General features: G+C 39.4%; 1 protein-coding gene across 1 annotated transcript; it reads left to right on the top strand.

Annotated features, from left to right (window-relative positions):
* Nucleotides 1-195: 195 nt before the first annotated feature.
* LOC139943947 (transmembrane protein 94-like) lies at nt 196-24,691 on the top strand. Its single transcript, XM_071940854.1, has 30 exons — nt 196-275; nt 1,020-1,154; nt 1,532-1,907; nt 2,956-3,152; nt 3,607-3,743; nt 4,412-4,514; nt 5,327-5,413; nt 5,695-5,808; nt 6,692-6,745; nt 7,190-7,303; nt 7,533-7,746; nt 8,121-8,173; nt 8,304-8,372; nt 9,181-9,308; nt 10,125-10,218; nt 10,795-10,909; nt 11,564-11,666; nt 12,424-12,600; nt 13,377-13,532; nt 14,184-14,325; nt 14,787-15,671; nt 15,927-16,026; nt 16,480-16,588; nt 17,284-17,461; nt 18,047-18,292; nt 18,600-18,745; nt 19,481-19,581; nt 20,081-20,174; nt 20,732-20,899; nt 21,474-24,691. Exons 2-30 carry the CDS (start codon nt 1,143-1,145, stop codon nt 21,544-21,546), a joined length of 4,545 nt encoding a protein of 1,514 aa, XP_071796955.1. The 5' UTR covers nt 196-275; nt 1,020-1,142; the 3' UTR covers nt 21,547-24,691.
* The last annotated feature ends 41 nt before the right edge of the window (nt 24,692-24,732 follow it).

The following is a 24,732-nucleotide window of genomic DNA, read 5'->3' as shown; positions in this document are numbered from 1 at the left end:
GCTTAGAATATTATTAATTTCTAAAAAGAAATAACCTAATATTCAAACAAAGAATAACAATTTAACAGATACTTTATTTATTGTTTTAGTTTAAAAGGTAAACATTAATTAAAATTTATAAGTGTGCCCCCTCTTCCAAAAAAGTAGGAACGCCCCCTTTTCCTCCTCCATCCATTTCGCCCCCTATGTTCGTCGCCCCATCAGAGCAGCACACAGTGACAAACAACACATCTTTTGCGGTGTCAGGAAATCGAGCGGTATACAGAATTTCTCCCGTGAGTATATGACTTTTTGACTGTTATTCTTGCACGGACACAAATCAAGACTCAAGCTATACTTTACTTCAGATTCTTATCTGATGAATATTGAGACAAAACAGTGAAATTAAAAAACAAAACCACATGACTGTCACATGATCAGTCCAATGTTTACATTTTAACTCCTTGTTTACGATTCACCAATCATGAATAACAGATACATTACATAATAAATTGTTAGCCACGATTACTTTCCTTCCTCCTTTATCCATCATGGGGGTTAGAGTTCTATACCTGTCATTAAAAAAACATTACGTTTTAAAAAGGGGCCTCTCCTCTCCTCTCATATTGTAATTGTGCTGTAGTCTATCAGGTTTTTTAAAAGTAAACAAAACTATGAATGAAATTGATGTAAAGTAGTCAATAAATGTTCTATAAATAATGTATAGATAACAAGTCAAATAGTTTTATCATAATTATAATATACCCAACGGGTAAACCAATACCAAGTAACTGGTCGGGCGCTCTACTCTTTAAAAAAATGACATCTGCAATACTCTTCCCTGATATAGTGTTCTGTTCTGTTTTTTTTTTTACCTTACCAATTCTTGCCATGGTACATGGAACCTGCAGCTTAATATTCCATATAAAGAACAGGGAACTGATAATATCTTCCTCAAGGACACAAGTGCCACAACCTGGACTCGAACCACTTCTTTCTTTAAAAGTTAAGTTTTATAATTATATGAATTTTTTCTTCAGGTGCTGGCACAGTGGCAGGTCATCTAGTATCATCATCAACGTCCAAGTATTCCAGTTATAGACTAAAGATGATCATTGAGTTGTGACGCAGCACAGATTGTTTGGTGCTGTCACCAGACCACTATGGAGCCTATGGTAAGATCTAATGGTGGCAATAGACCGATCCATCTAGCTCTGCCCCATTGCGTATTGACCAATCACAACCCATTGTACAACCGAAGGAAAAGTCCGACAAATAAAGTCTGACATGCATGCGAGCATGCTAGGCGCGCGCAACAGAGTTGTGTAGAATGGCATTGGAGAGGCTCAAGTGTTCTTGCTCACACGTGCGCTGTGGAGCCTAATGTATTGCCTCTGTTGCCACTGTATCTCACCTGTATCTTGCATACTTGTATCTCAATATTATCAGGCTTAAAACTTACATTGTGTAATGCTTTATATCAAGAATGCATACATCCTCTTAACAGATTTAATACTTGACTCTATGAAACCTTTTTATGAAACTGTTACAGATGAACAAGGCTGAGCCGGTGGGCCTGTGCACCAGCATCGCTCTCCAACAACTCGGCAACGCCATCGAAGACGAGTTGAAATCCCACGAAGAACGCCTCCGAAACTGTCGCTCATTTACCTCATACCTCAAGCAACGTCCGAGCCTACCCCTATCCACAGACAGCGTCCTGCATTGGAGTAGTGCTGCCGTCATGATCATTGCTGTGTTCTTCATGATCATCAATGCAGTGGTTTCAGCTGATGGGTCCTTGATTCTAGAGTTGATTGTTCTGATTGTCCTCATCATTGTTAATTTGTCGGTGGCGAGGTGGGATAAACATCTGAGAGAAAGAGAAGTTGTGAATCACACTAAAGACGTACTGCACAAACTTAGAGGTGGGTAGTTAGTTATAATCCCAACTCTCTGTTTTCCCACATTGAAAGTTGTCCCCAACTATAGTTGGGACCGGTCCCACAACTAAAGTGTTACAGCTTGGACAGTCCAACTAAAGGTTAGATCCATCTTTTACTGTGTAGTTCAAGTTGTATCTTAACTTTTTAGTAGAACTGTTTCGCCCAAATTAAGATTCATACCGACTATAGTTGGGACCGGTCTCATGAATTAAGCATTACAGTTGGAACTATGGGATTCAAAGATCTTTCACTGTGTATTTGGGTCTAAGCTTTCTAGTAGCACTGTGCCACTCCAATTTGAGATTTGTCCCAAATGTAGTTGGGACCACTCCCACAATTTGAGTGTTATAGTTGGAACGACCCAACTATAGCTGAGGTCCAGAGATCTTTCACTTTGTAGATGGATTGAAGCTTTCTAGTAGCACTGTTCCAATTTGAGAATTGTCCCAAATGTAGTTGGGACCACTCACACAATTTGAGTGTTATAAATGGAACGACCCAACTATAGCTGAGGTCCAGAGATCTTTCACTTTGTAGATGGATTGAAGCTTTCTAGTAGCACTGTTCCAATTTGAGAATTGTCCCAACTGTAGTTGGGACCACTCACACAATTTGAGTGTTATAAATGGAACGACCCAACTATAGCTGAGGTCCAGAGATCTTTCACTTTGTAGATGGATTGAAGCTTTCTAGTAGCACTGTTCCAATTTGAGAATTGTCCCAACTGTAGTTGGGACCACTCACACAATTTGAGTGTTATAGTTGGAACGACCCAACTATAGCTGAGGTCCAGAGATCTTTCACTTTGTAGATGGATTGAAGCTTTCTAGTAGCACTGTTCCAATTTGAGAATTGTCCCAACTGTAGTTGGGACCACTCCCACAAATTGAGTGTAACTGTTGGGATGGCCTGACTGTAGACCGGATCCAGAGATTATTTCAAGGCCAGCCTCTTCTCCTTGCAACCACAGGTCGCACTACTGTCGGACTATGTACAAGAATTGTTTTTTTTATTCTTCACCAATTTGTAGATCTACTAGCCTGTGAGCTCCACTGGCCAGAAGAAATCTACCAGCCGCTGTTCCGACCGACCACCCAGTCAATCACAGAGCAGTGGACGTATCGGGATGGTCATGTGGTCAATCTACCAACGCCCTTATTGGTCAAGGATGATGTCATACTTCTGAGCCCAGGCCAAGCAGCACCAACGACTGTTTGTCATTTTGAGGTAAGGTTGAAGGAGGATTGTTGTGTTTGAGAAGTTCTTTTTTCTAGTGCCAGAAAACAACAATTTTTTTTAGTTGTAATTTTAGGTTTTGGTTTTTATGAGAGATTGCCTAACATCACAAGGCTGGATGACCACTTAACTGATTTGAGCTGTCAAGCCAAATCAACTGCCACCAGGGGCATGTAGCCACCTACTCCTGGGGCTGAAACAGGGTTACCCCCTTCACAGTCCATAAGGATTTAGGCATGGGTATCATCCACTAGGTGTCTGGCTGATTAAAACAAAATGCACTATACCTTTCCCAATTTTTGTACAAAGCCATGCCAAATATGGGCATGAGAATAAAAATCAAAATAAAACAAATGTTCAAATCATATTGAAATCAGCTCTAAGTCATTTTATAAAACGTCTTGTCTTTTATCGTACTAATGACCATGCTGACCATTATATACAGGACAATGATTTAGTTCTACAAAAAGGGCAGAAATTTGACCAGTCGGCCTTTGAGCAAAGTGGTAACCCATCGGCACGCCAACCTCGGAAACCTGTCAAATGTCTTGTGTTAGACACACCTTACATTCCATATCTAAGGTAAGGCAAAAGATTTTCAATGTTAATTTCCTTCACTTTTAATTTTGGAAGTACTTTGAGAATTATCAGTATGCATTCTCAATAAAAATACAAGAACGGTGTGTTGAAAAATACATACGCCCGCTGATATAAATCTCATTAGCATTTCTTTCGTTAAGCCATTACATTTGACAATAGGGAAAAATAGCCTAAAATGGTCCCCATATTAATATAGCTAGGATGGTTTCAAGAGCTTGGATGGGCTGGCCTTCTAGCTCAAGACTGCAGGCCTTGCATTAACCCACTGCACCCACATCAGTTGCTGTGGTGCTCTGTGCTTTCGCTGCGGTTCCCTTTGCAAAGTTCCAAAACAAATTCACATTTTCCTTATATAGAAGTGCACCATACTAGAGGAAAATCTGATCATCCCTTCAAGAATAAAACCCAAGGCCTGAGAACTTATATAATCGACCGAGCAAGTCTCGCACGTATTTAAAAAAATTGTTGAACCACTTTGGTGTGACACACTTTAACAGGTCCCAATGTTCAAAAACATGCAAGCTTTGCAGCCTATAGCTGTACAATACACTGACCTTACAAGAGTTGATTTTTGAGAAGTGAATTACAACATAATTGCATTACAACATAATTGCATTAATTATATAAATTGTATATTTTGATATATGCAGAGCTTGTCTACAGAAATACAACAGTAAGCCAACGTCTGTGCTGGAAATAAAGCGGCTAGTGTGTATCTCTATCATTGAGAGATGGGTCCTGGGTTTTACTCTGGTAAGTCCCTGTTATTTGATGAATTGGGAAGAATATAGACTTGTTGACAAGTCATTAATTGTCTGCTGCGGTGAGATAGTCGAGTTGTTGTGGTGCTCTCACGAGATCACTGCTCTCGCTAGATCACTGCTCTCGCGCGAACTGCTGATTGCAGATTTCTACTCCCCATTAACTAGTCTTGAGAGAAGTAGTCTCATGGGGCCAGTAGTCTTGCGAGAATACAGTAGGAGCCACGGAGAGTTTCGGAATATAGAGTCAGAATGCTATCACCGTGACCACATTTAACGACTTGTCCACAAGTCTAGGAAGAAAACAGAGAATTGTAAGAATTCACTGAACAGCTTGCATCTCCACTAACATTTTCTTTGTTCACCCAGAAATTGAATTCAATATACACACATGTAGTCAGTTTCCTGTGCGGTTTGTAACTTTGATGTTTGAAATAAAAAAGTTGCATTACCGTAAGGTGATCCCTCTGCTGCCGCTTCTCTAGTTGTTTCATAAATTTGGGTGTGATCCCTGGCTACACGGCAGTTACAGCCAAATGGCTTCTGACTTCCCTCTTACCAAAGAAAGGTATTGACAAAACAGGAAGACTGCCAACATTAGAGTTTGATAGCTCAATTGGTAGACCGCTGGCACGTTAATATGGAGGTCACAGTTTGAAATCCTGTTCTAGTCAGTTTTTGGTGGTCCAATGGATTGGGGCTGTTGCCCCTTAGAATGTACCAGACTTATGAGAACCTCTGTTAGGAGAAAACATGTGATTTAAAAACTATCTATTTGTTCATATGTTCTTATTGTATGATCAGGGAGTGTCATTGGTTGTAAACATCCTGCGCTTGACATTGCTTGGAGATGATGTTGGAGATTGGGCTGAGATGATCATAAGCTTACAGGTGGGTGATGTCAAATCATTGTAACAAATACAACGCTACTCCTAATTCTGCTATCTTTAACTAGTTACCACTGGGGACGTTCAATTTTTTCTTTCCAGTATTAGCGATAAACTGCAATTTATTTCTCATCAAATAAGACATTTCAGACAAAAGTATTTCAAGAAATGTTTTCTACTATCATCATCGTGTAAGTGTAAGTTTTAGACCGTGTAAGTTTTATGTAAATCTGTGATTCTAGACGAGTATTTTTCTTACCAGTTCTGTGATGTTCCTTTTAACAGGTGAATACCATTCTGCCTCTGATGTCACTGTCTCTACCTCTACTGTGGATTATTCTGACCAGCTATGGCAATGCTCGGATTGTTACACTTTTCCATAAGGCCACAAATCAACAGGTACAATTAAGCTTTTCTGAAAACAGGGATGAAAAATGTCAGACTTTCATCTGAATTCAGACTTTTTAAAGGCATTGAACACCTTTGGTAATTGTCAAAGACCAGTATTCTCAGTGGGTGTATCCCAACACATGCATAAAATAACAAACCTGTGACAATTTGCACTCATTTGTTCATCAAAATTGTGAGAGAAGAATTAAAAAAAACACGCCCTTGTTGCACAAATTTGTCTGCTTTCAGATGCACAACACAAGGCTTCAGGCAATTACAAGGCTTTTTTTGTGTGGATCATTATATTCTACTTTTAAAACATCTTTCCAACCATATGCATTTTACAACAAACGGTTTTCAAATGCTTTTTATAGACCAACTCGTCCAATCCAAGGCAACGTGTCCCTTTAAAGTCTGCCTGTAAAAATAAGTCATGGTGTTTGATCTACTTCTCTAGCACTAGGATACAGTTCCCAAAAGCTCCTTGGAATCTAGAACTCCAGGGGTTACCAAGAGGTGGGAATGATATTCTTTCAACCTACCTTCTAAGATCTGGATCCCAGTTGCCAGTTTCTGACTCTTGTCTGTGATGACTATCACCCCTGTGACAAAAGGAAATGAAAAAGTAGAGTCAATAGTAGTGCCTACTTCCCTATACATGCATTCTTCTAGCACTACTTAAGCAGCATCACCACTGGCAGTCAAGCATTCCCCTGAAGAAGAGCAGAGTATACTACCCGAAACGTCGGGACCAAACCGGCTCTTTTCAGAGCCAACACTCCCACAAAAGAGTTTTATTACACATGGTTGTACCCACAAGTTTACTATTTATTTATTTATAGTTATCTAGTGAATTAATGATGAGAGGTTTCATCTTTCTGGTTACTTTCAGACTGAAGTTACAGAGTATCCCGACGATGAACTTGGTGAAAAGACAGAAGTTGAGGTAAGAACTTGGATTGTAGCCTCTACTTGAAGATGATGAAGACATACTGGTCGAACTGTTGAGTGGTTAGGTTTTTTGCAGTTCAGTAAAAGAAATTCCAGTGGTTTTACTCAAAACCTTTCTTAGGCCATATCCAAAATGGCGGCTCCGGTTACAATTGTTGATAAGGGTGTTGCTAAGGATGCCCCTTACTTCAAGGGATAATAACACGGCGATCCAATAGTCGCCATTTAGGATATTGTTTACAATTGTTCTAGATGTCACATGTTTTTGAAGTTTACACTTGTTGTTTCTTATAGTGTTATATTTTTGCGGTAATGTTGTATCTTGTACTGTTTGTTGAAATCTTTGCCGAATAAATAATAATAATAATAATAATATGGCTTAGATTGAGATTTCTGTGCAAACTTTTCAAATTTGGTTGACATTTTTTTTTTTTTTTAGGATGAGAAGCTGTCGTTTGTTGAACTGTGGGAGCATTTCCGATCAGCATTTTTCGGTCCCTCCAGCCACCTTCCTCGATCAGCGAGCCTTCTGCAAGGTCTAGGCACCATGACTGTAAGTTCAAGTGCACATTCAATAGATGTGTATAACTTAACTCTTCAGCTTCAAAACTCACTTGTTCGGCCTTGGCTTTAAGTACCTTCATCAGCAGAGTTATTTTCTACGCACCAGGAGTGTCTTTCCGATAGATATACGCACTAGAAACTTCCAATATTATTATTTAAAAAAAATTGAATCAAGTGCAGACAAATCGTCACAATCTATCCATGCTTCTACTTTTCAGTCCCTTTGCTGCGTGGACAAGCGTGGTATCCTCTCGTATCCCGACCCAACCATCGAGAAAGTCTTCTTCATGAGCAACTTACGAGATGACAAAGAGGAGTCGGGTTCCGAAACTAGTTCTGTCTTCACAAATTCTGATGAGCAACTTCTTAGTGAAGGGCACGGCAAGAGAGGGGTCACCATAGCACCTTCCGAGAAACATCATGACAACGAAGGTGAGAAGGGATGAGTGTTCACATGTAAATTAACATCTTCCTATACTGTGCAGAAACCTCCTCCAGAGTATAGACCCCTTGCAATACGCGTAGCGTACTCAAATGTGCCTAACCTGGGTGTCATTTTGGGTGTTAAAATCATATACAAACATGCACAAAGAGAGTTGACACCCAAAATTACTGTCGAGAAAACTTTGACCGGGGCCCTTTTTGTATGTGACTTGGCTGTCTCTAGGCCACCGCTGATAATCGTTACCATGGCATTCTGGATTCTTGCCTTGATCATAACCCTGGTAAATGGAGTCTATTGAACTCCTGGTAAGTGAGACAAACAGTTTTGATTAACTCTTGTTTTTACTTTGTTTTTCCTGCAGACTATTTTCCTGAATATCACACAGAGGTTTTAACACTATCAGTCGACTCAACAGTAAGTAACTTGTTTTTGACATATATGTTTTTCAAAAAGGTGACATTGCGTATCATGATTTTTGTTTATCTTATTTCTGGTGCGAATCAGAAGTTACAAATCATTCAATGTCCTTTTTATTCCTCTCTAGCAAAACCCAAGAAGTTTACAGTTTGATGAAACTAACTGGGAGAGACACATCCATTCCTTGAAGCCATTGGTAAGAAGTTCATTTTGGGCTCTCCACAGTTGTGGTCAATGATACAAAAATAATATTAACTACAAAAAAGCTTTAAATGTCACATAGACATCTCAAAGCGCTGTTGCAATTTAAAATCCACAATTTGTTCAGAAATACAGATACAAAGCAGTCAAAACAAAAGTAAAAAAAAGTAATTCAAAATTAAGAATACAAATGACATGATTTTTAGAGGTGGGTTTTAAAGAGAATAAAATAGTTTCAAGGTTATTAGCAGATCGGATGTTGCTTGGTGCACCACTACACTTAAAGGGACCTGAGGTGGCTTAAGGAATGAAATATATGGCCTATTGACGAGGGGTAATAATGTTCAAACGCCATAAGCCTAAATAGTTGTTGGATACCTGCACTATGAAGTTATTGATTGGTTTATGGATTGATTGATTGATTGTTTTATTGACAATAGAATGTACATACCTAAATTATAATAATAACAACATTTATAGAGAGCCTAATGTTTCTAAGGGCTTTAACCAGACTCGTCAGATTGACAATTTTTTATTTATTTATTAGCCGATTGATTGGTTGATTGATTGATTGATTGATTGATTGGTTGATTGGTTGTTTGATTGATTGATTGTTTTATTGACAATAGAATGTACATACATAAATTATAATAATAACAACATTTATAGAGAGCCTAATGTTTTTAAGGGCTTTAACCAGACTAATCAGATTGACAAATTTCTTTTTATTTATGAACCGATTGATTGGTTGATTGACTGATTGATTGATTGTTTGTTTGATTGATTGATTCTTTTATTGACAGGGACTGAACATCTTATTGAACACCTGTAACCCTGATACTGTGGAGAAATACTGTCATTTCTTCAATCATGTACACAGTATCGTCAACACTGAGGACACATCACTACCTGCATGGGTGGCTCATAGAAGGTACATACATACATTGGATGTACAGTGAATAGCATGATTGCAAATAGCATCATCGACTGCCATATTTGATGATTAACAATGGAAAAGTGCTTGGTGTGCGCACTGAAAGCCTTGCACACGTGCACATTTCATTAAAGATGGTGGTCAAAGACGTCATGTGCAATTCATCTATAAGTAGACTTAATAAATTTTCATCAGGGATAAATTGTATTATGTACCCTATCACCAATGTGATTAAAGCACTGTATACTCACTTTTACTTTCCTTGAGTCGTGTGAAAAAAAAGGATAATACTAGTAGGGTGTCATGGCCGAATGGTTTAGAGCATTGGTATTCAGTGTAAGAGCGCTCTTTAGTTTTAAGTTTTAGTTTGATTTTTGGGGTTGAACAAGACTAGTTTGATTAGACTTTACACTGGCAAAAAAGTACAAATATACAAATTGATACATAAAGAAACAAAGAAGCAAATTAGCTAAAAAAAATACCCAGTGGCAAGGAGGAACAGGTGACAAGCACCTCTACAAAGCTGTCCTACCACAAAGAATGTCCCCTTATACCCAACCCACATTTAAAAACCAACATGTTAAAAGAATAAAAAAATCTTGAGCGGGAATGACAATTACAAACGACAACAAGAGCAATGGCAATGTCAATATAAATTGCTACTATAATTATTATTATTTTTATACTTCCCAGGGAACTAATATAGATTACAGGAATGATGTGACCCAATGACCAGGGCACTAATGTAAAGCACATTGACATATTATTGTAATATGTTCATTTGAGATGTGTATTATTTGTATACCTCATTAGGTGTATGTGCCAGCTAGCCTACCTGATTGGCTTCACAGACCAAGCTACACAGATGTATGAGACTGAGCAACAACTGGCTCTGTATCAACCAGTGGTAAGGAATTCACTAATAAAGTCATGTCATCCAATCACAACGACACTTTCAATTACAGTTTTTTGAAATAGTCTTTAGGGAAAATGACTTTAGAGTTGACTTAAATAAATTACATTTTATAACAATGCAATCATTGTTTAAAATAAATTTGGTATAAAATTCAAGTCTTCGGTGATGATGCTGCTGTGGACATCCTGACATTTTCACGTGCTTTTGTTGTTAGACTGGGTGCACGATATATGAAATAATGAGATATCACCTTCATGTAACTCGCAAGGTTCGGACGACCATTTCAAGGTGAGGGCTACACTCGCCAGGGGCATGTTGCCACCTACTCCTGGGGCTGAAACAGGGTTACCCCCTTCACAGGCAGAATACACTACTGTACCTTCCCAAATTATTTTGGGACGCTATAAGATTTACATGTATGACTTAACTTAACTTGCGCAAATTTGACTTGGTTACAACACTGGATCTTGCCACAATATTTTAATATTACGATATATCAAAATCAAATCAACATTACACAAGTCACCCTGTTGGCCTCATCTAATATATTTGTGTTTTCTTTCTTAGCATCCAGATGGAGATGAGAACCATGGTCGACACCTCCACAAAGCACGCTCCTTCATCAAAAAACGTACCCCGCTACCTCACATTCTGTCTGTCCTTATGAAAGACTCAAGAGGAGGTGGGTGGAATCCTTATCCAGTCTGGGTCTATCCCTCCCACAGAGCTGCCAACATTTGCATATTGCTATCAGGGAGATTTTTGTACAACAATCAGGGAGATATTTAAAATTACATTCAACATTATACGAATAAAGTTTCCATAAAAAGGAAACTGTCAAATTTGTTCATCAGAACATGGACAAATTTTCAGGGAACTTTCTGCAGAATCAAGGAGAGTTGGCAACTGTGCTCTTTTCATTGATAGTGCCCAAGATGGCTGCAGTGGGCAGAAAATATACCAAGTTAATCCAAGTCATTACAGTACCTGGCAACTTTTCAGCTAATTTAATACATGAAGGGAAAGTTCCATTCAAGAAAGAGGCCAGACACAAACACAGAATGTAACATTTATGAAACCATACGGGAAAGAGGGCATTAAGATCGTGATGAGTCGATCTATATGCGAGACTGCGGCCCAAGGCAGGATTTGAACACAAGGTCCAGAAAGGGGTAAAAGTGGTTCGCAGAGGTGGAAAGTAGAAAAGTAATCACCAAGCCAACCTGACCACCGGCTTGTAGTCTTATGGAAGTGCTCTAACCTCAGGAATCCTAGCCTTGTCGCTTTAAGAATGACCTGCACATATTATTTACAAGCATTTCTCACATAACTCCAGGTACCAACCAGCTACTGACGGAAGGAACAGCGGAGTTAGTCCTCAGTCTCTGCACAGACTTCTGGGATGGATCTGACCTTTGCCCTTTAGATGACAATGACAGGTGAAGATGGTTTTAATCTTGAAGGGGCATCTCTGTCCCTGTTTCTTTTTAATACCATAATGCCTATGGAAATATCCACTTTAATATATAAAGTTTGTAGGTTAAAGGTATCCCCTTTAATAATGAAAAGAGTTATCCCCCTCCTCACTAAGATAAACAGGTACACCCTCACTTAGGGAAGCAACTTTCCTCAACAAGTTGTATCTCAGAGGTACGTGCTGAAGCATCCCATCTACATTGTAATACAGACAAATGGAAACAAGAGTACCAACAAACATCATACCTGTTGCTCACTCAAACGCAGATGGGAACCTCCGAAAACTGACGTTAAAAATGACAGCAATTGCTCCACAAACGAGGATACTTGAATTATCACACAGCTGTTCATCGGACAATCTTTTAGACCATTCCAGTAACTCTCTCAACTCCTGGGAGTATACAACCCCAAGCTGTTTAAACTATCAATTCAATTTTTTGTTTTAATTTACTGAGGGGTTAATCCAACACAATGCTGTCTGAGCCCTCTCAGGTACCCATTTATACGTCTAGGTTAAGAGAAGCAATTATGGTTTTAACCATGGCTTTTTTTCAAGAACACAAAGTGTCATGATCGTGAATTGAGTCAACCATCAGAACTTGAGTCTGATGTAGAAGACAGCTTTGCCAATATGCCACATTTTTCCTCCAGCGAATGAACTGAAATGCATTCCTAAAATCAACTTAACTCAGAAATTGCTTTGTCAAAATTGTTTTTCAGAAAGAAGATTCTAGATTTCTACCAGCGAGCTGCGCTATCGTCTTACTGCTTTGCCCTTTCCTACCAACCCATGGTGGACTCCATGGCTCAGTACTTTGATGATCTCTACATAGAGTTACCAACTGGTGGAAAGGATGGCAAACTACCAGCTGAATTTGATAGCTTTGGTATCGCAAGGTAAAAGCAGAGCTTAAAAGTTTCATTTTGTTAAACCCCAAGCAACTTTGGTCTAATGCATTCTCACTTTTTAAATGTGTTATTCATTAATTTAATGGTCGTTATACATGTACACTTCTGAGGATTCGGCTTCTTTTATTTTAATATCTGTAAGAGTGAAGACAATCCAAGTACATGTTATACAGCTGTCTTCAAAGGAATAATGGGAGCATCCGAAAAACCTGATGTTGAGGGCTCTCGATTGAGAAAAGAATTATTTAAATGAAGAAACTAAAGTTAATTAAACAACAAATTATAAGGGGGCATCTTTTCTACCTACTATACTATTATAGACTTTTATAAGGATGACCACTTTAAAGTGAAGGCTACATTTAATCGACTTGAGCTAACGTATGACCCAAATTAACAACCGCACCACCAGGCTACCTTCTTTAAACCTGTTGTCGAGGGCGCCCTACTCAAATGACGTCATGTGCATAAGGGTTATATAGATTTATATCACATGATGTCATTGACCACCATCTTTGATGAAAAACTATTAAACTAGTGCACTCGTGCCTACATGCTGCAAACAATTCTAATCCAATGATAGCCTTTCTCGCTTTCAATGTTTTATTAACGATGTCGGCCAGTGCAAGGGGTCTATAGATATTAACAATAAGAAGAAGAAATACTTATAGAGCACAATTCAGTACTGCAAGTGCTCTCAATGCACTTTTCAAACAATACATATAAACAAATATTAAATGATGCTTTGAAAATGTATTTTGTTGTAGGTCTTCGTGGGATGTTGACATGACTTCAGCTCACCAGCAGAGCAAGAGCAGAGAAGGCAATGATGGAGAGGCTGCGGAGCGAGGAAGGAAGTATCATAGCCTGGACTCGGCTATGGACAGGATGGGCAATACAACAGATGTGGGAGAATGCCTAAGGTTTGTCAGGATACACTGGGAGGACTGAGGGAAACCTAATATAGGAAAGGGGAGGAGGTAGAACACTTAGATAGGATGGGCAATACAACAGATGTAGGACAATGGCCAAAATTTGTCAGGAAACACTGGGAGGACTGAGGGAAGTCTTAAATAGAAAAGGGGAGGAAGTAGAAGACTTTGTTATGGATAGGATTGGCAATACAATGGGAGAATGCCCAAGGTTTGTCAGGAAACACTGGGAGGATTGAGGGAAATCTTAAATGGGAAAAAGGGAGGAGGTAGAAGACTAGGCCATGGATAGGATGTGAAGCACCCAGGCATGATACTCGGTCCTTTGGGTAAAAGTAGGAACATTTTATTGGGTAAAAGTAGGAACATTTTATTTAAAAAGAAATAGTTGATGGGTTGACATTTTTACCCTAGATTAGTGTTTCTCAAAGCCTAAAGAGCTAAAAACACATGAACAGGGATCGAAGTGTATACATAAGCAGTGAAGTGGAAATACATCAATAGAGAGAGAGAGAGAGTCGGAAAGCACATAGCAAAAAGCAAGGGGTGACAACAGGGGGTGAAAGGTGGAAGGAAGGGGCTTGTTTGACCACAAGAAGATGGAAACAAACACTCATATAGGTTTTTTGTCTTCACTTGCAGAGCACAGTGCGGTCAGATATTTATTGGCATGGTTGCCATGAACTACCAAGCCAAGTCGGACGTCGTTGCTCTGATTGAAAACTTAGACCATGCCTGCATTCGCTTTGTTCATTTCTCAAGGGATCAAGAACTCAGGAGTAGAGTAAGTATGCAGAGATGAGATTTTCTACTAGTATCTCATCATTCAATAACATAAATGACCCCATAAACAAAATTTACACAGCAAAGTTGATATACACATGTGTTTCCGCACAACAAATATACACTTTAACCACTCATTAGTTAAACCCTTAAAAAAACTAAAAAATAGCTGTGTTAGTCTGATAGATGAAACAAGAAAGGTAGTAGTGATAGCACTTAAAGACTAACTAATATCATTAAACAAATGCATGAGCTTTCATTGCAACAACTACTTCATCCGTGTCTTTGTGTCTTCATTGCATGCCTAAAGTCTCACTAATTCTCAAAGAGGATTTTAAGGGAGGTGTATCTCTGCATGAGAGGAAAAAAATCTGAGAACATTGTGGGGGGGGATACCCTTGCCCAGTATCAGGCATGGTACTTGTTCAATGCTGTTTATTTTGACATTTCTGTTTGTTTCAGGTATTCTCAGAGAAAATGGGTCTAGAGGCCGGCTGGAACTGCCACATCTCCTTACAGAGCGAGTCCAACGTCACCACGTCCAACAACAGCTTCTCTCGCCAGCATTCTGACCATTCCTCTTCTGTCAAGAGCAACCCGTCCAGGAAGAGCATGGAGGTGGTGACTAACCTCCTTTCAGATCGTTCCACTGACGTCCAGATGGATGCCGTGAATATGAAGGTTCAATGGCAAGGGAAGAAGGCGGTGATTGGAGATGAGACCGCGGACAAAGCCGGACACAGAATTCGGACAATTTCAGGAGGAAGATTAAGAGGAAGTAGCAATAAGGAAGAAGAAGGCATAGGTCCTGGAGTGAAGATCAAAGAGGAGAAAGAAGGCGGCGATGAGGAAGAGGATGAAGCCTTAGAAACATCGAGACTACTCCCAGCTTCGCCAGCTCCGAGTCCTGCTTCCCAAGTCACTGCCAATGAATCAAACATTCAATCTGGAAACTCTGTCAGCGGACAAACTGGAAAAGACAAAACCAAAGATGAGAACTCTAGCTACTCTGATGATCGGAGTAAAAATGCTTCAAAGGGCAAAATCGATGAAGGTGAATCATCGAAACCGCTTCTGGAATCCACTCTTCAATCGCCAGCATCCCAGAAACCAACCAATCCTCGCTTCTCACAAGCCCCTCTCCCTAATGTCCAAATCTCAGAAGAAGAGGACAAGGCGGCAGGGCAGCCAGCTCGACACAAATCAGACCAGGGGTTTCTGAGCGAAGACATGCTGTCACTTAAAGGAAGAAACATTTCAGAGACACGTACTATGAGCGATGATGTAGAGACACTGAGCCATGTGACAGAAAGTGAGACGGCGGTGGGCTTTGACATCGCTAATAGAGTGAGTTTAAAAGATTTGGTTTTACCCTCACACTGATGTGTGTGCGCACTGTAAATTCAGTACTTTCTCGAGTTGACACAAGGCCATGACTGGTATTTTGATCTACCAGAAGTTGATTGTGACGTTCTAGACCACTCAGCCACTACACAATACACTATAATATCAAGTACCAAGTAAGCTGTAAACATGGTTATCCTCGTAATATTCACCTAAAAATTGTTGAAGGTTACCTTTGACATTTCATTTTCTTGATAGGCTAAGCTTCCCCGCGGTATTGAGAATATCCGACCACATCTAGAGAAGTATGACAACGTGCCCTTACTGGTACCCCTCTTTACTGATGTCACCCCAGAGAGTAAGTCAATCTCACTTTATATTGAGCTTCAATGCGTGATATCCATTGATGAAGAGTTAACCTTTGCTTTGGACATGTCGCTAAGTTTCAGATTAATTAAAAACCACAAGGGAAACCGACCGGATATTTGTTAAAATTAATTTCTTTTTAAAGAGTACAATTTTAATAAATGCCCTCCGGATTAACATGCTGGCACTCTACCAACTATCGAGCCCTATGTTGGTGGTCTCCCTATTTTGTCAATTACCTTTGTTTGGGGGTGCCAGTCAGATATTCACAATCTTCCACCGTAGTAATGTTTTAAAAAAAAAATTAAAAAATGGTATAACAAAAAGTTGTTGTGTGTTATTCTGATTATAATTATAGTAGTGCAAATTTCAATTTTTTTTACAATGCACTGAACAATAAAATGTTAATATTGTGATCGTCTCTTACCTTTACTTTTGCTCTCAGCCACTCAAGAGATGTTGAAGATAATGCATGACTATGGAGAGGTGGTATGCTGCCTGGGAAGTAACGTCAACTTAGCCAACATGCCACTCTTTGCTCAAGCTGACGTCAGGTAAAGTAACTCTGCTCATCTATAATGTAGAACGGAATCCATGTTAGTTTCACCCAAAATGAAACACTGTTGACAAATATTTTCCTTAAAAGACCGTCTCTAAAACTTTCAGAAGTTAGAGATCGATCGGCCATCTGGGTCACGATAAAATAATTAAAAACTGATTACACATTTACAATCATCAGGGCTGATACTTCACGGAGGCAACAAAGGTGATTGCCTACGTGGCCCCTGTTCATTGCCTTGGTGCCCTTGAAATACTCCAGAAGAAATTTACAATTTCCTCATAGGGTGCCCTTCACCAAGGAGAAAACGCCTTGGTGCCCTTGCCCCTTCAAAAACACAACATACAGGCCTGAATCATCATCATTAGACCGTGAAAGTTTTATGTAAATCTGTGTTCTTAGACGTGTTTTTTTCTTACCAAATCTGCAATGTTCTTTATAAGCAGCTGTATAAAATATGGGCCCTGCACCCGATTTCACGAAACTCATCGCAAGTAGCGACGCATCGTAGGGTTTGCGACGCGTCGCAGACGTATATAAGACACTACGCGGCTGCGACGAGTTTGCAACTTACGACGTGTAACCGGTCGCAACTTGCACTTGCGACGCGTCGCAGCGCTTCGTGAAATCGGGGGCAGGTATTCAATGTACATTATACTCACCACTACTTCATCTTTTTGAATTGTACAGTATTGGGGTCAAGCCACTCTATCCACACATCTGTCTAAACCAAGCCCAGCCAGAAGCCAAGACTAAAGATGCCCCACATTGGCACACTCCAGTGGGTCTCGGTAGTCTCCTTACCAGCCTGCCGTGCTCCTTATCATTCTGGTGGAGTAACATCAATTTAATTAGTCTGATACGAGAGGTAAGTTAAAGAGCAACTCTAAGGTCAAATTCAGTTTGTGATCCATCTTATTTAATAGATATTAGAAAAATTGGGGCAAAATTACAAGCCTCTATGAAATAATCACTCAAAAGCTGTTTATATTACATGGCAGTTTTGTTGGTAACCCATTTTGGGGTAAAACAAAATAAATTCCTGATGAAAATTAAATAATTGGTGTGGAACCTGCTGCTAAGTTATAGGATTCAAACTGCCTTAAGCTAGCGGGCAATCCCGGTGGTCTAGTTGTTAAGATGTCTGCTCTAGAATGGCAAAGGTTTTGGGTTTGAATCCCACCTGAGTAACATGGGTCAAGTTGTTGTTTTTGTTTTTACAGAACTTAGGAAAGAGTACATGTATGAAGTGCTTCACACACATTGTTGTATATTCCTCATCCCAATGCAAACTGAGCATGTTTTGATAGCCAAGATGTTGTGCTTACGAGTTTATTATCAGATGTACTACATTTCTCAGCCTGAATTCTTTCCCGTTCTATTGAATACACCCATCCTACACATGTATGACTCCTGTTCAAGATTACCTTTATTAGATTATTCCACTCTGCAGGCGAGGGGGTTATGCACAGCAATCGGTGTTGTCTTCACCTTCTTGATGTTTTCACTTCTCTCTATCACCGCGACCCAGCTCCTAGCGTCCATCTTCCTCCTGCCTCCTCCGCTAAGCGGCCGTCATGTCCTCTGGCTTGCTGTAGTTCTAGCCCCGGTGCTGTCCGTGTCATTGCTCAACTCTCAGTTAACTCATCAGACGATGACGAATGCCACAGGAAAGAATCTTAAACACAAGGACTATCAGGTATAATGATATAGGTTCATTAGTATAGGATGGTTCAAAGACTGTATAATCATGGAGCTATTTCTTCCTCCATTTTTTCTTTGTAGTTGTGGCAGCAAGATTAACTGGCTAAAGCAATCAATAGTACCGACAATGACACTAGTCTCACTATAGTCGCCCAGGCTAACTGAAGTCTCAGATTGATCATAGCTTTTGATATAAATGGCTCTTTGTGAATACAATGACAGTGGAAGTGTACTGCCTTTAATGTAATTTTCAGGTTATCAGAACTCACCTTCTCTGATTGATTTTACTACTTCCAATGCAGGTGATCCAGCTCTATGTATTTTACTTCTTCGTTCGGTTTGTCATCACGGTGTTCGTGGTGTTGTTTTGCCACGCCCTGACCCTGCACGCCTTCTGCAGGAAGACGGCAGTAACGATTGATTCGTGCAATGTTTTCTTTGGTAACAGGTAGGTCTAGATGCATCTTAAGGCTGGTGCATGTTTCCCCCCATCTAGACTGTTTTACAAGGAATATCATTTCCTACCTTCAGCTCCCCCGAGTTCTTTTCACTTTTAAATAATTGATAGCCCTATACCATCTTCTTGTAGCCACATACCAAGAGTGGCTTTTAGCCTTGTTTGGGTCGAACTTTGGGTCAAGCATAAATAATTAAAAAAATTACAGAAGGAAGGCCAGGTCGGGGTAGTGGTCGCTTATCTTCCACCTCTGGGACCCTGGTTCGAATCACACCAAGGCATTATGTAGATTGGGTTTTCAGTTCCTACATAATTGCGTGGGTTTTCCCTGGAATAATACTCAGGGGTTTTCCTTCCCCATCTAAAATTGAAACTTCCTTCCTTGTCTTCTCTACATGGGGTTCTTAGTACAGTGATGAAATTCACTTTTCTTAGAGTCCTTGGCTTCACAACCTGAATTTTTAAATGGAAAGGAAATGAAATTTTCTGCGATAGAAATTATAATTATGCGCGTTTGAAGAGGAATACACTTTAAAAGTAGTAATAATAATAGTGTACAACCCTATAGTGAGCCATGTTTGTAGTAAATGACACTCCTGTAATACTCCTTAATACATGTAGTAATTCGCACAAAAAGTAGCTAAGCAGAACAAACTATGCTTACCATAATAATACTGGCCAAACTACCATGCCCTTAATCATTGTGAATGTTTTTTCGCATCACAGGAATTCCAGTTCTAGGTGGAATGGTTTGAGAGAAGGTGGTCTTTCCCCTCAGCTTGTTCTAGCTCAGAACATTACAACGACACTCATACTATTCTTCTTCAGTAAGTACAAACAACTTTAATGTTTGACGTCAGTCAATTCCTAAGCTTACTATGTCTAGCTTCCTTCTCAGTTTCAACTGTTATACACTATGGCCGAGTTTGTGCAAAATTGATTGCACATGGCTGATGGAAGTAAGGAAATGTCAAGAAACAAACAAGTCATTTTTAGTTTTTAATACCTTCTACTTGTCGTTGGTAATTTTGTGCATTTAAAGCTTTCTCCTGAAGACCATCAGAGCATAACTGATCGAAACATTGAGTTGTCAACCACATGTCCTTCTCAGAACCACCACTCCTCAAAAAAGATTTTCACACGGTGTGTTTGCAAATTTCGAAATAGCAAATCGAAAATTGAAATCTAAAGTGTTGTGTCAAATCGGTGAATAGGCAGACCTAGCATCTCTAAAGGCAACACTTTAGAGCACCAAAAGTGTTCAGTGGAAGCATGGTGTTGTGTTATGAAGTCTCAGGTAACATGTATTTAATTTATTTATCCCAGTTGTGACTTCAGTGAGCTACGTGCACAGCCTCAAGCCACTATGGAAGAAACATCCCTTCACAAACCGCCTATGGTGTGCCACTGTCATTGCCCTGTAAGTACAATCTATCCAGTCAGATTCCCTTGTGGTTTAGTATAATACTAATTGCTGTATTTATAAAGCGCCAAATTGCCAAAGGATACATGGCGCTGAAGAAAGAAGGAAAACAACACAGTACAAAGACGCTGTTGACCAGCTACAGACATGTGGAAAAGATGCATCTTGAGAGCCCGTAGATGAAATAAAAAAGTTGCATTCCCTTAGAGGTGATCCCCTGGCTACCACTTTCGAGGTGTTATCAAAAACTATGGTGTGATCCCTGGCTATATGGCAGTTACAGGTGTATGGCTTTTGACTGACCCCCCCACCCCCCCCCCCCCCAACCCAAACAAAGACATTGACAAAATGGGAGACTGTCAACCAAGGGCTAAATAAGCGCAGTTGGTAGAGCACCCGCAAACCAGTTGCTGTTGGTACAAATCCAATTCAAGTGATTTGCTATTGAATATTTTTCACACAGAACTCGGGGAAAGTACCAAGAATACAGTGCTTAAGACACATGGGTGTAAGGGTAAAAGCCAATTTATAAAGTTATTTGTGTTTACCTCCAGTCTTGTGCTCCAAGCTATCTACTTCTTACTGGATGTTCGGATATGGGCAGCAGACACTGGCGTCATGGTGAATCTTACTGATGTACCCTTGGAGGTATGGCTCATAGCTCTACTCTGGCCGCTGGTCATCCTGGTACTTGGCGAAGCGGTGAAGCTGATTGAAATCAGGTAAAGAAAATAAAACATTTGACCCAAAGTTTTAAATTCAAAATAACTCCTAAATTTGTCGTCAAATTATTCATAGGTTTGTTTTAAAATTGAGCCTCCTCGTTAATCCAATTCACCTGGGCCAAATTTCATGAAGCTGTTTCAGAAAGTACTGCTTGACGAATTTCTTTGCCAAGCAAATTGAGTGGAGCATCAACCGCAAAAATGCATACTTTGAAGACACTGGACACTATTGGTAATTGTCAAAGACCAGTCTATTCACTTGGTGTATCTCAACATATGCATAAAATAACAAACCTTCGAATTCTGAATCTGAGGTCTGGAAATCAAATTTGAGGAAAATTGCTTCTTTCTCAAAAACTGCCTCTCCCTATTACTCGTTACCAAGAAAGATTTTATGCTAATAACTATTTTGAGTAATTACCAATAGTGATGTCCACTGTCTTTAAAGGTAATTTTGGCTGGTACCATGTTTCTGCTGAGCAATATTTTCTGTGCTTAGCAAGTTTATACAAATCCTGTAATATATCTTTAATTTAAATAACATCTGGATTGAAAATGTTTTTGTTTTTAGAGTTTTTGTGAGATGGCAGAGGCGGACTCAGCTCCAGTTTGGCACCAAGCTTGGCATGAATTCTCCATTTTAAGATTGGATGACATTCCGCCCCCACCAACACACTCTACACTCTTGATGTCCTTAGTGAATAACCAACTCGTGATTAAAGACCAAAGTTAGATTCTCATTCCATTTCTACTGGTTGTGAAGCCAGAACTCTCAGAAAAGTTAACACCTGTTTCAGACAGGCGCTCCAGAGTCACGCCAAACCAAATTCTTAATGAAGTACATGAAAAGTTTGACGTCTGGATGCACTAGAAGTCGACAGATCCATTGTTGCAGTCATTTGGAACAACTCTTGAGCGCCTTGGTTTCAAATGTTGGTCTTGTCATGAGCTGAGCTGAGCCGATATAAATGTTATGTTAAGTTCGCCTGTCTGAAACCCAAATATATTTAGGTCAACCTAGAGTCGCTCCTTATCTATTTGGTTCAGTGCGACTCTGGCACACCTGTCTGAAATTGGTGTTAAACGCTGTATTAGTCAATCACCCAATAGAAAGAAGAAAAGGAAGGAAGTTTCAGTTTTCAGATGGGAGAGGAAAACCCATGCAGTCAGGAAGGAACTGAAAACCCAATCCTCAAAGTGCCTGGTGTACATTGTACTTTACCCTCATGATAACCTTGGTGAATAATTGACTCTCGATTAAAGACCAAAGTTAGATTTTTATTCCATTTATTCTGGTTGTGAAGCAAAGGACTCACTGTACTAGCCGAGGAGAGAAGACTAGAAAGTTTCAGTTTTAGATGTACATGTAGGAGGAAACCCAGAGAATTATTCCAGGGAAAACCCATACAGTCAGGTTCAGACTGAAAACCAAATCAACATAGTACCCTTTGTATGATTCGAACCGGGGTACTAGAGGTGCAAGGCGAGGAAAGATACCACTACACCAACCCAACCACCTAAATATTTTGGAAAAAGGCCGACTACTTTGTCAACTACATGCCCTACCATTTTACCATAAAGCAGCTGCAATAATAAGATACCAATTCTATTACTGTACACATGTATTTGTATATTGTGGTTTGACATTAATGTTCGCACACAGTACATTTATTCAAAAGTGTTACGTATTTTGTAAATTTTTGTAGTGAAAATGAATATTGATCTATATTTGAAATTGACATCGTATGCATGGTTAGATATTGCAAAACTATAATGTAATGTTATAATGTAATGTGATAAGGCAATCAGTGGATGACACAGAGGCATGAAAATAGCTGGAAATATTATTTTGTATTTTGTGTACTACTTCTTAAAAACCCTCCAAGGTGCAGATTGATTGAAAAAGTAGCCCTTTCTTGCGCAGCTTATAAAGAAACGCTTGCCATTCTTGCACTTTCTGTGTTGTTCCCCCCTCTGCAAAAGTATGTTCCACTTGGCAATGCGAAAATTCTATCACAATTTGATGCCAAAATACCAAACAGACATGTTACTAGGGAGTGAATATATAGTGAACTTTGTTCCAATAACGATAATAGACATACCCGTCGATTTCACAAAACTCTTCCTAACTTGAGACTAATCTTAGGACGAGTCCCAACCCTAGTCCTAAGTTAGGACGAGTTACTCGTCCTAACTCGAGATAAGTGGAGTCCTAACTCTTTGTGAAATCGACCCCTGGTTCTCTATAGCACTTTATCACACCCTAGGGGAGTATCAAATTACTCATTATATTTCTGTAAGCGAAATTCTGTGGCTTTGGTGCCCTGTAAATCAGCAAAAGCTATGGGCTGTAAGCGTAGAATTCCACATCATACACATTTGGCCATGATCAGCTGATAAGTTGCATACCTGAATACCTCTACAATGTTAGATGCTTACCCATCATGAGGATCTGTATTACTTGGTGCTTCTTGGTAGTAGATGCTTGATGTAATGTTTTAGCTCTTAGGTCTGTCATCTTGCACTGTGTAGCACAGGGTGTAACAGTGGGTGCTACTGATCTTGCAATACCTGTACTTGTGTCTTGTATCTCTTTTACACAGGGCCCAATTTCAAAGACCTGCTCAATTAGCTTTAAAAAATTGCTAAGCACAACAAAACAAAACAAGGTTATCAGTTAAAATACCATTTTACTCTCATTATACTCCCATGGGAGCCAAGATGGTGTTTAGGAATGAAATAAATGGCCCAGTGACCAGGGGTAATAATGTTCAAAGTGCAATTATCATTCTTGTGAATTGTGCTTTTTAAGGTTAAAAATTATTAGAATACACCATCACAAATCAGGCCACAGATTTTATTTTAAAAGAAAAACAAATGTCGCATGAGTTTAGGATTTATTTACTTTTGAATATGAGAGGGAAATATGAAATTTTTTCCAACCCTACCACTGACTCTTTTCATGATTTGCTTGTAACCAGCGTCTGTTAAGCAAGATTTGTTTGTGCTCAGCAAGTTTTTTAAGCCTGGAGGCTTTATGACATTGGGCAAATCACACTTTGTGAGTAAAAATGTGCACAAATGAACAGACTCCCCAAATGGTGGAATTCGAAATTTTGCAGATGTGCGTTTCGTGTTGAGCAAGGGGTAATAAATAGGTTTCACATGACGTCATCGACCATCATCTTTGATGAAACGTGCAAGCGTAAAAGGCAATCATTAGCCAGAGTTAAAGGCAACGTGTAAATGCGTGCACATTTCCTTTGTTCATCAAATATGCCAGTCAATGAAGCTACTGCATGTGCAATCCATCTAAAGGGAAGGGAATTTAATAATTGTTATGCAAAATTAACATACCTTTGGTAATATAGTTTTTATGTTAAATGTGTAAATATGGAAACTAAAGGAGTGTTACAGAATTGGTAAGAAAACAAGCATCGTCTAAGATCACAAATTTATATAAAACTTACACGGTTAAAGTAGAAAACATCCATTGAAATATTTCTGTCTAAAATGTCATGATGAGAAATAAATAAAAATAATTTCCTGCTTGGAGTTTTTTGCTCGGTGAGCGTTTTTAATTTTTTTTTTAAAAGATGTTATGCAAAATGTGTATCTGTCTTTCACCCAGATGGCTGATCGATCTCAAACTTCTACAAGTTGGTCAGTTTATGTATACATAGTGAATTACATAAAGTGCCAGCAACAGTTTTTTTTAGCAAAAAGCCAGTTCTATAACGTTCCTTTAAGAGAAAGTCCCACCTGTCAAACAGAGGACTTTGAACTTTATGTTAATAAATAAAATAAAGAAAGAAACCAAACAAAGAAAA

This window comes from Asterias amurensis, chromosome 11, assembly GCF_032118995.1.
Source record: "Asterias amurensis chromosome 11, ASM3211899v1".
NCBI classification, from domain to species: domain Eukaryota; kingdom Metazoa; phylum Echinodermata; class Asteroidea; order Forcipulatida; family Asteriidae; genus Asterias; species Asterias amurensis.
This window is presented reverse-complemented; position numbering and strand designations above follow the sequence as displayed.